Source organism: Acanthochromis polyacanthus, chromosome 8 (genome assembly GCF_021347895.1).
Source record: "Acanthochromis polyacanthus isolate Apoly-LR-REF ecotype Palm Island chromosome 8, KAUST_Apoly_ChrSc, whole genome shotgun sequence".
Taxonomy (NCBI): Eukaryota; Metazoa; Chordata; class Actinopteri; family Pomacentridae; genus Acanthochromis; species Acanthochromis polyacanthus.
In genome coordinates, this window is record NC_067120.1 from 35,042,656 (window position 1) to 35,056,312 (window position 13,657).

The 13,657-nt window shown below is 36.6% G+C and overlaps 1 protein-coding gene across 1 annotated transcript in view; it reads left to right on the forward strand.

The window, feature by feature from the left end:
* Positions 1-10,374: 10,374 nt before the first annotated feature.
* fa2h (fatty acid 2-hydroxylase) overlaps positions 10,375-13,657 on the forward strand; it is a 63,542-nt gene continuing 60,259 nt past the window's right edge. Inside the window, exon 1 of the mRNA XM_022202613.2 lies at positions 10,375-10,762. Coding sequence (XP_022058305.2) covers positions 10,481-10,762 — 282 coding nt within the window. The 5' untranslated portion in view covers positions 10,375-10,480. The remainder of the gene's footprint in view (positions 10,763-13,657) is intronic.

Here is a 13,657-nt window from a genome sequence, read left to right on the forward strand (position 1 = left end):
AGCGACAGGTAGTGTCCACCTCTGGCTCCTTTACCGAACAGCTGCAGCGGCTGGACGCTGGCATAGCAGGACGCAAACTGGAAGTGAAAGACAGAGACAGAGCAGTTAGAAAAAATAAAATAAATCCACATGAGCTGTAAAAAACTCAAGTCTTTTTAACAGGTTTTTACTTTAAACTTTGTAATAATTGACTATTATTTTACAGATTACTCTGCCTTCTTTAATTTTAAGAACCTGGAACCTTCAAAAGTCTTCTGCCCAAGGATTTTGAAGTGTGCACTGGTCCATAAAGTACTAAAGCCATGAAGGGTCTTTAAAGTGAAATCTTTATCTGTCCTAAAAAAACTGGGAGTCAACAGGTTCTGTTGGTTCTGTTGGTTTTCTTTAGATAAACAAATTGATTTAGCAGGTTACTATTCATAATTATTGTTGCTAGAATTAATATTTTAATGATACGTGCAGTTTCCGATGTTAGCAGAGTTAGAAGATCTCAGAGCTGCATCATTAATATTAACCAGCAAACAGAAACCTTCAGGGAACATTTAGAGAATTCTTGTGTTTGCTGGGATTGTTATTTCTGCTGGATTCTGGTTGATTTTTATGTGAATGTTCTTAAAGAAATATTTTTAACATTTCTTTTTGCCACCAAAAAATGTTCAAAAATTTCCCAAATATGTTGAAAATGTGGACAACAGAAGATTCACTGTGAAAATATTTTTTTTCCACATTTTCAAACTTTAAAATGGGTCAATTTGACCCACAGGGCGACACGAGGGTTAATAATATTCTGAACCGCCTCAATCAAATTTCTGTCATTTTTGGTTTTGGCTGCAACAAATAAACCATATTTTGTAAAAACCCAACATTCCTGTTAGAATTCATCTGTATTTTACCAGTAATTTATCTCATTCTATCGACTAAATCAACACATTTCTGCCTCGTGATGTATTTGTGCTGCCCTGTTTTTTCGTTCCACGCTTTGTTATCTAACAAATCATTCATCCAGTGATGCATCATGGGAAACACTGATACTCTCTAATTGCAGCTGCTATTATTATCCTGTCGGCCTGTTAATCTACTGGAGCATAATGGACGCTGCTGTAGTTGAAGCTGAACAGAATGAGGCCATGTGAGCGGCTGCACTTCCCACTTCAGTTGTTGCACTCTGACACACAACCACACACACAAACACACACACACAACCCCACGCTGTTTTAATTAGCTGCTGTCTTCCTGTTGCACACTTAATCACCCTCCCCATCAGAAACCCGAACCCCACCGACACACCGAGGATCCGTCTCACAGATAGAACTCAGCCGAGCGGATTCATTTACAAAACCGACACACGATCGTGTAGCTTCGCCTCACAACAACTGTTTCCCTCGTACACACAACATGACACACAAACAAAAGCTGATCTGTGCCGTCATGTACGGAGAAACAAACACCTCAGATCATATCCTGCAATAAGAGTCTTTTAAACTCTTAGTGCATCAACAATAAGAGTTTAAAAGTTGACAGATTGGAGATTTTTGCAGGATTGAAACCCTTAAAACACTCAAAACTCTAAATATTTCTAAGGTTTAAATCCACATGCAGAATAAAAAACGGACTTTTAGATACTCACTGGAACAACAGTAGCCATGGCTGAGTGTTGAAGCTCTGCAGTAGAAGAAATAATCACCTCTATGTGAGGTTCTTCCCTCTTATACACACTGGTAACATGAAACTCCACCCATGTGTGACATCACCACAGCAAGGACACACCTGTGGGTTCAGGTTGCACACTCTTTTACTGACGGCTGCTTTGTTTTTCTGGGTATATTTAGAAACAGCTGTAATTTGGGGGGAAATAGGGCAACCTGAGAGGACGGAGGAAGTACGTGGGAGATGATGGAAGAAGATGTAAAAAGGAGGGAAAAAAGATGAAAGGGAAGCGGGTGGGTAACGGTAGAGCTGTAGGGGGAGGAGGGGAAGCAGGTATCATGTAGTGTGATGCGACGTGAGCGAACAAAGCGATGCATCAGTGCGTTACATATCGTCAGTCAGTCCGGTGTTACTCACTGCTGATGGAAGGCGACAATAAAAGAGAAACACAGTCGCTCTTATGTGGTTTCCAGTTGAGAAACAGGAGACGGGTTGAGTGCAAGCTGGTCAAAACGTCATCCACTGTCACTACTCGTCATTCAAATACAGTCAGAAACAAAGACATCACATGGGAAGGGTTGGTTTTTTTCCAGATATTTTGTCACTAAAAGTCCATTAGCAAACCAAAACTAAAAGAACTTAAGATGTGAATGATGATGAAACTTCCTGGAGTGAGATATAAAGACTACATTTTAAGTTCCTGATAAACGCTGTTGTAGGGATCCTCGTCAAATGAACGTTATTTAGTCTTCCAAAAACAAGTACAACTCATAGAGAGTATTGACTTTTCCTCCTCTCATCAAGGTGGCTTCTTCAGTTCTAACTAACTGATGGAGAGTCCCAGATATATTGTCACTAACAGGCCCCATACAACACAATACTCACCTAATTACCTCCGCCAGGAGGTTATGTAATCACTGGAGTATTGAGATGGCCGCCAGGCCATCTCTCAATTGTCCTTTGACCTTCAAAAAAATCCTGGATCCAGACGGTGATCCGGATCACCTCCAAAATCTAATCGATTGTTACTTTTGCTCTTCCGGACAGCCTGTAAAAATTTGGTGAAAATCCGTCCATGACTTTTTGAGTTATGCTGTTAACAGACAAACAAGCAAACAGACAGACAGACAAACAGATGGCATGGCGGAGGTCTGCGCTCTCCGAGTGCTTCTCTAGTTAAAGGTGTGACCTCCTGGACAGAGATCTCAAGACTGCAATATAAGTGCCTGTTAAGTGGTGTCATCTTTTCCCAGTTTAACATAACTATCTTCCCTAACTTCTCTCTCAAACCATCTTTTTTCAGTCCAGAATGTGGACATTGCTATATTTAAGGAAGTGCTGTTTCGTCTCCTCTATATAGGTAGATGTGTGCACTCCTTACTGCATTGGACTGCATATACAAGTAAAGTATTGACTCTTTCCTCAGAGCTTTGCTAGAAGGCAATTGGATGCTTCACCTCTCATCAAAAAGGCTTCTTTGGTTCTGCTTGACTGATCATGAATCCCAGATATTTTGTCACTAGAGGTCCATTAACAACCCAAAACTCACTTAACTCAAAGTGTGAATGGTGGTTAAACTTCCTAGAAAGAGATTAACAGACTGCATAATAAATAACTGATCGGTGGTGTTGAACGGACCCTCGTCTTGTTCCGGTTTATCATAAATATCTTCCCTAGTTTCTCTTTGAAACCACCAGTCTTTTTCTGTCCACAATGTGAATGTTGTTGTCTTTAAGTAAGTGTTGTTTGGTCTCCCTTTTCTATTTATATAGGTCTGTTGACTCCTCGCTCCATTGGATTGCATATAGGTACACCAAAAACTAGCCTAGCCGTGCTAGACCCATGTTCTGAAGGCACAAGGGTCGAGGCACGCTCGACAGGGAGGGAGGCGGGCTAAAAGGTTGTCTATCAAATCCCTCTGCAGCAACTGGATAGGTATACAACCAATCAGCGCAACGAATAGGCTCCTAGAGCGCCGGAAATCAGAGGATGCAGTAGTTCGGTGAAGCCTTATTTATACAGTCAATGGGTGAAGCTCAAGTATATTACAGACATGTTAACAGAAAGATTATTCAGAGTCGGTGCTGATGGAGCTCAACGACTGTTGTAGTTTTTGTTGTCGACCCTGGCAGAGAATTAAATTCGTTGCCGTGGGTTGTCTAGCGCGGCTAGGCTAGTTGTTTCCGGTTGTTTTTGTCAGAATCGTCGCGCCTCTGTCGTCGCTTAGTTATGCCCGCCTTCTGACTCTACACTTCATGGTGATTCGTCCGGCCAGTTTTAGGAGAATCCAGCCTCGAGCCTTATGGAGGGTAACTAGACCCACCCTGGCAGAGAATTAAATTCGTTGCCGTGGGTTGTCTAGCGTGGCTAGGCTACCAAAAACAAGTACAACTCATAGATCGTATTGACTTAATGCACTTATCCAGGTTGTTTTCTCTTCACTGGATCCTTGTTTGTGTTGTATCAAGTCTCAGATGTGCGCTGCTTTGTGTAAAAGCATCTGTAAAATGAAACTGTAGAATTCTAGACTTTAACAGCTTCATTCAGAAGACACCTGGAAGTTTCACCTCTCATTGAAGAGACTTCTTCAGTTTTATCTACTTGATGGAGACAGCTTTATTATAAATAAAGATCCTCTACAAAAGCAAAACTCACATTACTTAAAGACAGCAATGTCCACATTCTGGACAGAAGAAGAAAGATGCCTTGAAAGAAGAGTTAAGGAAGATGTCTATGCTAAACTGGGAAAAGACAAGGGTCCCCACAACACCACTTATCAGGTACTTATAATGCAGCCTTGAGATCTCACCTCAGAAAGTTTCACCATCATGAACACTTTAAGTAAGTGTTGTTTGGCCTCCCCTATGCATTCATACAGGTCTGTGGACTCCTCGCTGCTTTGAACAGCATATAGCCAGTTTTCCAGTTTAACAAATATCTTCCTTCACTCGTCCCTTAAACCATCTCTCTTCACTGGACCCTGAAGTTCTTTGTTAAGCAGAGTATGTCTAAAAACAGCTGTAATTTTAGGAAAAAAAAGGGGTAGAAAAATGTGTTTTTTTTGAGTTGTTTAGAGAAACAGAGGATACGGATGAAGAGTGAGAAATGACAGAAAAAGATGATAAAGGAGGGATAAAGATGATGATGTCAAGAGAAAACAGCTAAAGAATGTGTTAAGGTGAGGAGGGAAGCAGCATCAGGCCCAAACAAAGCGATCCGTTGGTCGGTTCCACATCGTCAATTAGTACAGCGTTACTCACTGCTGACGTTCAGCGACAATAGAGGATGAATCACTGTCGCTCTGATGTAGTTTCTAGTTTAGAAACTGGAGACAGACTGAACACAAACTGCTCAAACCATCATTCACTGTCTCGACTCGTCATTCAAATACACTAAAAACAAGAACATCACATGGGAAGTGACATCATAGCTCTCCTCCTCTACTTCCTGTTTAATAGATATCTTCCTTTATTTGTGTATCTTGCATAGACTGTATATATAGTGGACGTAGCATCTGGCTCTAGAATTGAAGCCAACCTGGAAGTGTCAAAAACTTGCAATATCACGCCGTCTGCTAGGGTTGGCTCCAAAAAGCTTTTTCTCCATAAACCCCAATTCATTTTTGGAAAAAATAAAATTTGATAGACTGATGTTCTACAGATCAGGATTTTTTTTCCCGTTAGTTTTCATGGTCAAAATGAGAGATCAGGTGGCCGATCTTAAATTAAATCAATACTGAATTTTAAATAAATCGTTAAAGGGGGCAGAGCCAGGGGGCGTGGCTATACTTGATAGACAGCAACAGAAGCCTCTGTGGTAAAATGTGGGCGGGATAAGAGAGTCCTCAGCCAATCCTGCCCCTAGTTGCTCTCCGGTCCAGTCTGTTTGATGACGCTTTTTACGTCACTGGCTCCAAAAAATCCAAAACAGCGACCAGGAAGTAGCAAAATCCGGGCTTCATTTTCTCGGCGTTGAAACCAAAGGGTGACGTCATGGTTAGTTTACGCCTGATATCTTGCTGCAACATATCAATAGCTAATGATTATGTGATAAATATCCAGACTGACAAAAGTGTTTGAAATGACTTAAAATTTGTGGAACCTGATGATGGAAAACTGGAAAAGCCTCAACATTTCCACACATAAGAAGAATCCAGCTGTGAAACTACAACTAATGAATCTGCAGATCTGTTAGAAAACGTTCAATGAAAAGGAAAATAACTGTATTAACATGAGTGTAGGTATCTCAATGCCTCTCTGACTGCCATCTTTTACTCAATTTTGTCCACATCTTGTAATAATTCTTTAATAATTCTAAGTTTGAAGTAGGTCAGACAAATCGAAGTGTTGTTGAGATCTTAAACACATAATTACATACACTTTAACATGACAATCACAGCATTTTTAAGTTATTTCAGAGTGAAATTAACACAAACAACGTACTTTCACTTTCCTTTTATGCTCCACAGTGAATGTAAGTGAGCTACACCAGTGATTATCGAGCTTTGTGTGGTGGAATTCCACTAATTTATGATAATTTGCAGGTTTGATTGTATGTAAACTTGTGCCTTGTGACAAAAAATGTTGTGAACTACTGAGATTAATATGATTTATAGGTTGGTAATACTCTATAATCTGGATAGTTTAAATAGTGCAGGAGAAGAGATGCAGCAGATAAAGTCCCACAATGCAACAAACCAAAAATAAAATAATTAATTAAGTTATTTCTTATTTGTTAATTTGTTAAATTATTTGTTAATTAAATGAAATAAATAATTATAATCTGACTAAATCTGTATTTTTTGCGTTTATGACAAAAGAAAACCAACTAAATACAGCAACAGTAGATCAATGTCTTCACTGTACCGTGTTCATCGTCTTTCTTTTTTTAAAAAGCTTTCCTTAAAAATAGAATCCACAGCGTTCTATTCTCACCTCGCTGAGTTAATTATTTGCCTCCCAATCCTGCTACTGTGTGGCTACTTGATTTTATTTTGAAATGGTTTAAGGCATGACTGGAGATGAACACGTGTGGGAGTTTTTTTTTTATGATACATTCATGGCTAGAAACCTAATATCACCTCTGGTTGAGGCTGTTTTTGGTCTTTTTGGGTGTTTTCAGTGCAACTTTGTCGCTTTAATATCATGTAAATTGTTAAATTGACTGGAAACCACAGGAAGAAATGAAGAAAAACATACTTTTGTCTTCAACATTATGCAGGACGCTGAATATGTTGGTGTTTTTCTGCCCCCTGCTGTTTTCTACACTGTTAGATGAGCCACTTTTAACACCACTGACAATCTTTTGACTTCAAATCAGAGGTTTTCATCTCAGATCTTCTGCACGACCACCTCTGATGTGCTTGAAGCCTTTCCATGATAAACTACACATCTTTAAAATGGCTTCTGTGGTATTTTAACTTGATATTTTTAATTAGTAGAATTTTTTTTTACATTTAAGGTTGTTTAAGTAGCAATATCTTGGGAACTATTATAGATAAAAGCCTAACAATTTCCCAAATTAATCTTTTTAAATATCCATATTTCATTCTGTTAAAATTTCTGGCAAATCAGAGGTGGGTGAGCAGAAATTGTTCCACAAATCTGATGATTTGAGATGGAATGATCCACCGGTGTCTCATGAAACCCTTTATGATAGATTTTAAAGTCTGTGCTATGTCATTTTTGGTGCTTTTAGTATTTTATTTGCATTAATTGGTGCTCGTTAATGTAATTATTTTGAAATTCTGCATTTTGGATTTTATATTTTCTCCCATGTTTAACTCTATTTCTTCACTTTTTGTCTTTTTTTTTCTGCTACTGTAATATCGTTTTCCTGTGTACCTTCTTTCTTGGCTTGTTTGTTATTTTAAATTTCTAATAGATGCATAAATAAAGTGATTATATTTATTATAAAATCTAAACTCGCTGAACTGGGCTAAACGTCCAACGTTTCAAGATCCCAACAAAGCCTCTGCAGAGCTGGATTGTTATCTTTTAAACCATCCTTGTTTTGGCTTCACATCCTCCCAACAAACACAAGGTGGCGCCGTTGGACCAGTTCTGCCTCTGATCGTGCCTTCAGGACTGCATGTCATTTATCTGATTTAGTCAAATTAAGTCCTAAATGCCGCTTCAGATGCGGTTTTTAAGGTAAAACACTTAAATAACCCGTACAGATTGGTGAGCAGACTGTCTGAAAGCTCAGTTTTATGTCTCCGTGTCATATTTAGGTTAAAATCTGCAGGTTGCATCATTTTAATTAGCTGTTAAAACATTTTTATGCTTTTATTTCTAGCATCAAACCTTGAAAACTTGCACAATATAGAATATCTGCACTTTATTTTTGGTTTTTTGTGCATTATTTTTGCTTCATTTTGGGCTCTGCTGTGGAAAGTTTGAATTTCCGACATCCCTTGAAGGCAGCAGCTGAGCTCATCTGTTTGCAGAAGATAAAAACTTGAGTCAAACACACTCCTCCTGTCTCCAATATTTACTTTATCGAGTCAATTCTCCATGCTGCTTTTCATGAAAGTTTCGGTTTTGAATATGATGAATGAAGCTGTTGTTAAAGAAGCGGGGAATCCACACTGTGACGCTAAATGTTGACAAACTGCTTTACAAATGTGAGTTTTACTGCATGCTAACATTTGCTGCAGTTGCATTTTAGATAATTGCTTTGTTTTAAAGTTATTTCAGGGTATAATGTGTGTAAAATGTGACACACATGCCTCTCTGCTGTCTGTGATTCTGACAAAAAGCACAGAAAAATTTCTCCACCACCAAAAAATATCTTGTCTGGATTAAACACAAAGTATGTTTCATTACTTATTCTACTGCCAAAAATATTACTGTAATAAACACTGGATGTGACAGAGAAATATTCTGACTTTAGTGAACAGATCAGACAGTAAAATAACATCACAATGTCTTTGATCAACCATATTTTATTATTTTTATGATGGTGAATAGATCCAGACAAAGAAAATTAAATAAATCCAGATAAATATCTGTAATTTCTTGGAATGTTTTTCCTTTCCATTTTGCCTATTTTCCCCACATTCTTGGAATAAACAAAATATCAATTAAATAACAAAAGAAACAAAAAATAAATATACATCTCTAATGTGAAATATTATTAAAGACCAGTAACTGTGACTAAACATACGATTTCAAGAATTATATTATAGTTTTTTTTTTTACATGAAAATATTTAAAATGCATTTAGAATAAAATATATTTGCAGATTCGTCACAGTTATACAAATATATATTTTTTATTTGATGAATAGAACTGTTGGAGTCTTCAACTTAAATACTAACATTAGACACCATTAGATTTATGAGAATTAACAGGAAAAGAAGTCTCAGTTAATTAACTTTTAAATGAGAGAAATTGTGGATAATAATAATAATAATAATAATAATAATCATTATTGTTATTATTATTATTATTATTACTATCAATTCATATAATAATAAAAATAATAATAATAATAATCATGATGATAATAATAATAATAATAATAATAATATAGTTATTTTGGCACATTATTGTCATGATTAATAATACTACTAAGAAGAATACTAATAATACTAGTAATACTACTACTATTAATAATAATGAAAATAATAATGGCAACAACAACAATAACAATAATAATAATAATAATAATATTTGTTCATCATTTAATGCCATTTTGAACCCATTATCATTATGATTGATAATGATAATAATCAAAATAACAGTAATAAACAAACAATAATAATAATGACATATTTTTTCATTATTTAATACCTTCTTTGGCCCATTATTATTGGTATGATTATTATTATTATTGTTGTTATTATTATTATTTGGATTATTATTGTTGTTGTTATATATTGTGTGTATTTTAAACTGGAAAAATCACCTTATTCTTAAAAAAATGGTTACTGTCTGTTATCTTATAGTACTATTTTTGGTGCAACTGCTGCTGTAATTTTACAGTATTTAATTTTAGATGTATCATGTCTATATATTATGAGTAATTTCATTGTTTTTACATATTGAGATATTATTCATTTGTCAATAAAAAGCAAAAACAACCCCAAAACAAACAAACAATAAAAAAACATGAAGCCATGTAAAAGCAAGGGTAGACAGTGCATTTTAATTTTCAGTAATTGTTAATTTGGAACTAACTGTATTTAATTAGACTTTTTTACAGTATTTTTACTTCACACCTGCTGTGTTTTTTTTACAGTGCAGTTATGGGCTTGACTCGTTTTATTGATCAGGAAGTGATGACGGACGACATGACAGAATCTTTAAACAAACAATGAAGCAGTAATGTCACCGTTTTATTGACATTAATGTTAATTATCTGCGTTGACAAGTGTTGATCTGAATATTTAGTGTAAATAAAGTTAGTTTCTGTTGTGTCGCTCGGACCTCTTTTCACTGCGACAGGTGGATAAGACGGTGCGTTCATTGCACAACTAGAAAGTGGGGAATTATGAACGTCTTATGTAAATGTGAAATTTTCTCGCATAACAGAGTAGGAAAGTAGCTAAGATTGACTTTGTGTGAAGAAAAAGTTCATAAGGAGTGTATGTTGTTGAGTTTTTAAGAGGTTTTGGAGCTAACTGAAGTGCCTATACCGGGGATTTCCTCTTGCATTATCTGTTTTCCGAGCTATTGAATGCCCCCGCAGGCTCCGCCCCCCTCTCCGGACTTTTACAGTCTCCGGGTGTCAACGGCAAAGTTCAAACTTTGAGTCCCGCATTCAGGCACCGGACGTCCGAGGAGTCTCTCTGCTCGTCGCTCCATACTTCCGTAAGTCTTTCGGGAATATGTCTCCTTCCACGTCGCCCCGGTTCTTCACGAAGCGGGAGGTGGCCCGGCACAGCACCCCGGACTCCTGCTGGGTGCTGCTGGGGACCCGGGTCTACGACGTGACCGCCTTCCTCCGGATGCACCCTGGCGGCGAGGCGCTGATACGCAGCCGCTCCGGGAAGGACGTGAGTCGGGAGATGGAGGGACCCCCGCACCGGCACTCGGAGAACGCCCGGCGGTGGATGGAGCAGTACTACATCGGGGAGCTGGACCGGGACAGCGGCGCCGAGGAGGCTCAGGTAAGGGCCGGGGAAGGGACACACCTGCCGGGCTAATCTAGCTGACCGCTCCGGAGAGGCGGAGGAGGGGACACACCTGGAGCGACACCTGGAGGTGTTCAAAACTAATATCTAGTATTAATTTAAACAGTTTCTAATTATTTTAATAATTAAAAAAGAACTTTTATTGTTTATTTAACTCACCCTGAGGCTGCAGAGCTGTAGGAATAATGTCCTCCAGATAAGACTTTGGCTCCTTTGGGATTTAGTCCAATAAAATTACACTATTTACAGAGATAACTTTTAATTTAAATATTAATTATAGTCCCTGGAAAGAAGGATGTAGGTTTACTTTCAATATTGGAAGGAGAAATAGTTTTTGCATTGTAGAGCATCTGTAAAAAGTAGTTTCTTATATACAAAAATGCAACAACAAAAAAAGGATTTCATAACATTTTTTAGTGTGTAGTTAATGTTAGGCTGTTATTGTATCACAAATAAGCAAAATACTGTTGATTTTACTGCATTTTTTTTTTTTTTTTTTGCATTTAGGCCATGTTGGATAAGGTCCAGATGTAAAACCACAGTATATGGACAGGCCATATCTGGATTAGACTGAGGCTAAAATGTCTTTTAAACACAGTAAAAGTGCAAAAATGAAGATTTCCTTACATTTTTTTTTGCATGTACTTAGTATTAGACTAGTTTTGTATCTACATCACTATATATAGATGGCTTTAACACTTAAATAGTTCAGCACAGATGGGATTCTAGTTTGTAAAATCTTTATTATATTGGTGGAAAAGCAATGAACTGGACAGTTTAGTGCTTTTTTTGCATGTAGACCACATTTGATAAGGTCCAGGTGTAAAACCACAGGTCATATCTGGATTAGATCGAGGTTTAAATGTCTTCAAAACATGGTAAAAATGCAAAAAAAATAAAGACTTCATTCCATTTTTTTGTATGTAGTTAGTGCTAGACTAGTTTTGTATTTCTAACACTGTATATAAATGGCTTTATCGTATTTACGAATAAGCTAAAAACTGGAGAGTATATTTGCAAAAATGCAAAAATCTGTTGACTTCACTGCTTTTCTTTGGCATGCAGACCACACTAGACCAGATGTATGTGTAAAACCAGTTTATATAGATGCTTTATCACAGTCTCTGACTTGTAAAATCTTCATTATATTGGAGAAAAAACAACTGTTGATTTTACTGCTTTTTTTGCATGCAGACCACAATAGACTAGTTTGATATCTAAAATGACTATATATAGATGGTTAAATGCAGTCTCTGATGTTTCGAACCTTAATTATTTTTGAAAAACAGCAATAAAAAAGGTGATTTTTTTTCTGCTTTTTTTTGTCATGTAGACCATTAGACCTGGTCCAGCTTTAAAACCTTTGCACACTATTCATCCAGACTTGGTCTAATGTGATCAACATGCAAACAAATTAAATGAAATCTCTCTTTTGTGCACCTTTATAAAAAATACTGTGTTTTAAATACATTTTAGCCTCTGTATGCAAATCTAGTCCAGATGTGAGCAGTTAGTAAACAGCGGTTTTACTTTAGGACCTGGTCTAATGCAGAAAAATCCAGTGAAATGTCCCTTTATTTCAATTTTATTAACGGAATAAAGCTTTAAAAATGTGAAAGAAGGTTTCAGGTTGTATCTAAAATGTCTAATGTGGTTTTACATCATTAAAATATCGAGAATCAGTCGATCAAAAGTGAAGTTTCCCTTGACTTATCCCTTAACTGCTGAATCGTTGTACCAATTTGCACCTTTTCTGCATTGATTTCTGGGTAAACTATCTTTATTTACGTAAAGGAAACCGTCAATTTAAGCATCAGTTGACTCTCCGTAATAAACATGAACCTATGTTGGCATTTCACAATAAATTCAGTGTTTGAGCTCAAAATTCATATTTTAAGAGTGAAAAATGACCCGGTGCTACAGAATTATTGTGATACCTATACAAACACAAATGAAGAACCTATTTTAGGGCTTTTTTTGAGGAGAAAAAAAGCACAGAAAAAGCCCTTAAAAACTGCTGTGTGATTCTCAAACTTATGTTGATAATTGATTTGTCATCAACTATTAAATTAATTGCTACTTTGTTGATAGATTAGTTGATTTGAGTCATTTTTGAATAAAGCAAAAGTCAGTATTCTCCGATACCAGTTCTTTAAATTTGAATAATTTCCTTTTTTTTCCTCGACTGTGACCATAAACTCAATATTTTCCCAAAAATCTCACTGAACTGAAGCTGATATCTTCAAAAGTTCTATTGTTTGAGCAAAAATCCCAAAAATATTCAATTAAAAATGATTACGGGACAAAGAAAAGCAAACAATCTGTAGATATTTGGCATTTTTTCCTCTATTTTGGGTTTTAAAAGAACTGGACCTACCAGTTAAACCAAATTAGTAATAAAATCAACTTATTTTATCAGCTTAAAATGTGAATATCAACACATATGAGCTTAAATCTTGTATTCAGTAGAGCAGCAGTGATTAATCACTTGACAAGTAATAATCAGCAGTTATTTTGGGTTTGACTAATTTTTAGAAAAAAGAAGCCAAAAATTCTCTGATTGCAGCTTCTTAACTGTGAATATTTTTGTGTTGCGGTGACAAGAAGAAGGATTTTTTTCACAGTTTTCTGACAGTTCACTGCCACAATAGGTTATTAATGAACAGAAAATGACAATAATTATTAGTTGCAGCCCTGCAGATGATTTGTTTAAGTTGGAGATCACAAAAAGTGACAGTTTAAAGTAAAATTCACCTCATAAGATCATATAAAACACCCTGAACGGACTGGAATTGCGTCCAGTATTTAGTATTTGTTGAACCGAAGTAGAAACAGAAAGCAGCGTCACGCCTGCTTCAAGTTCCTGCAGTG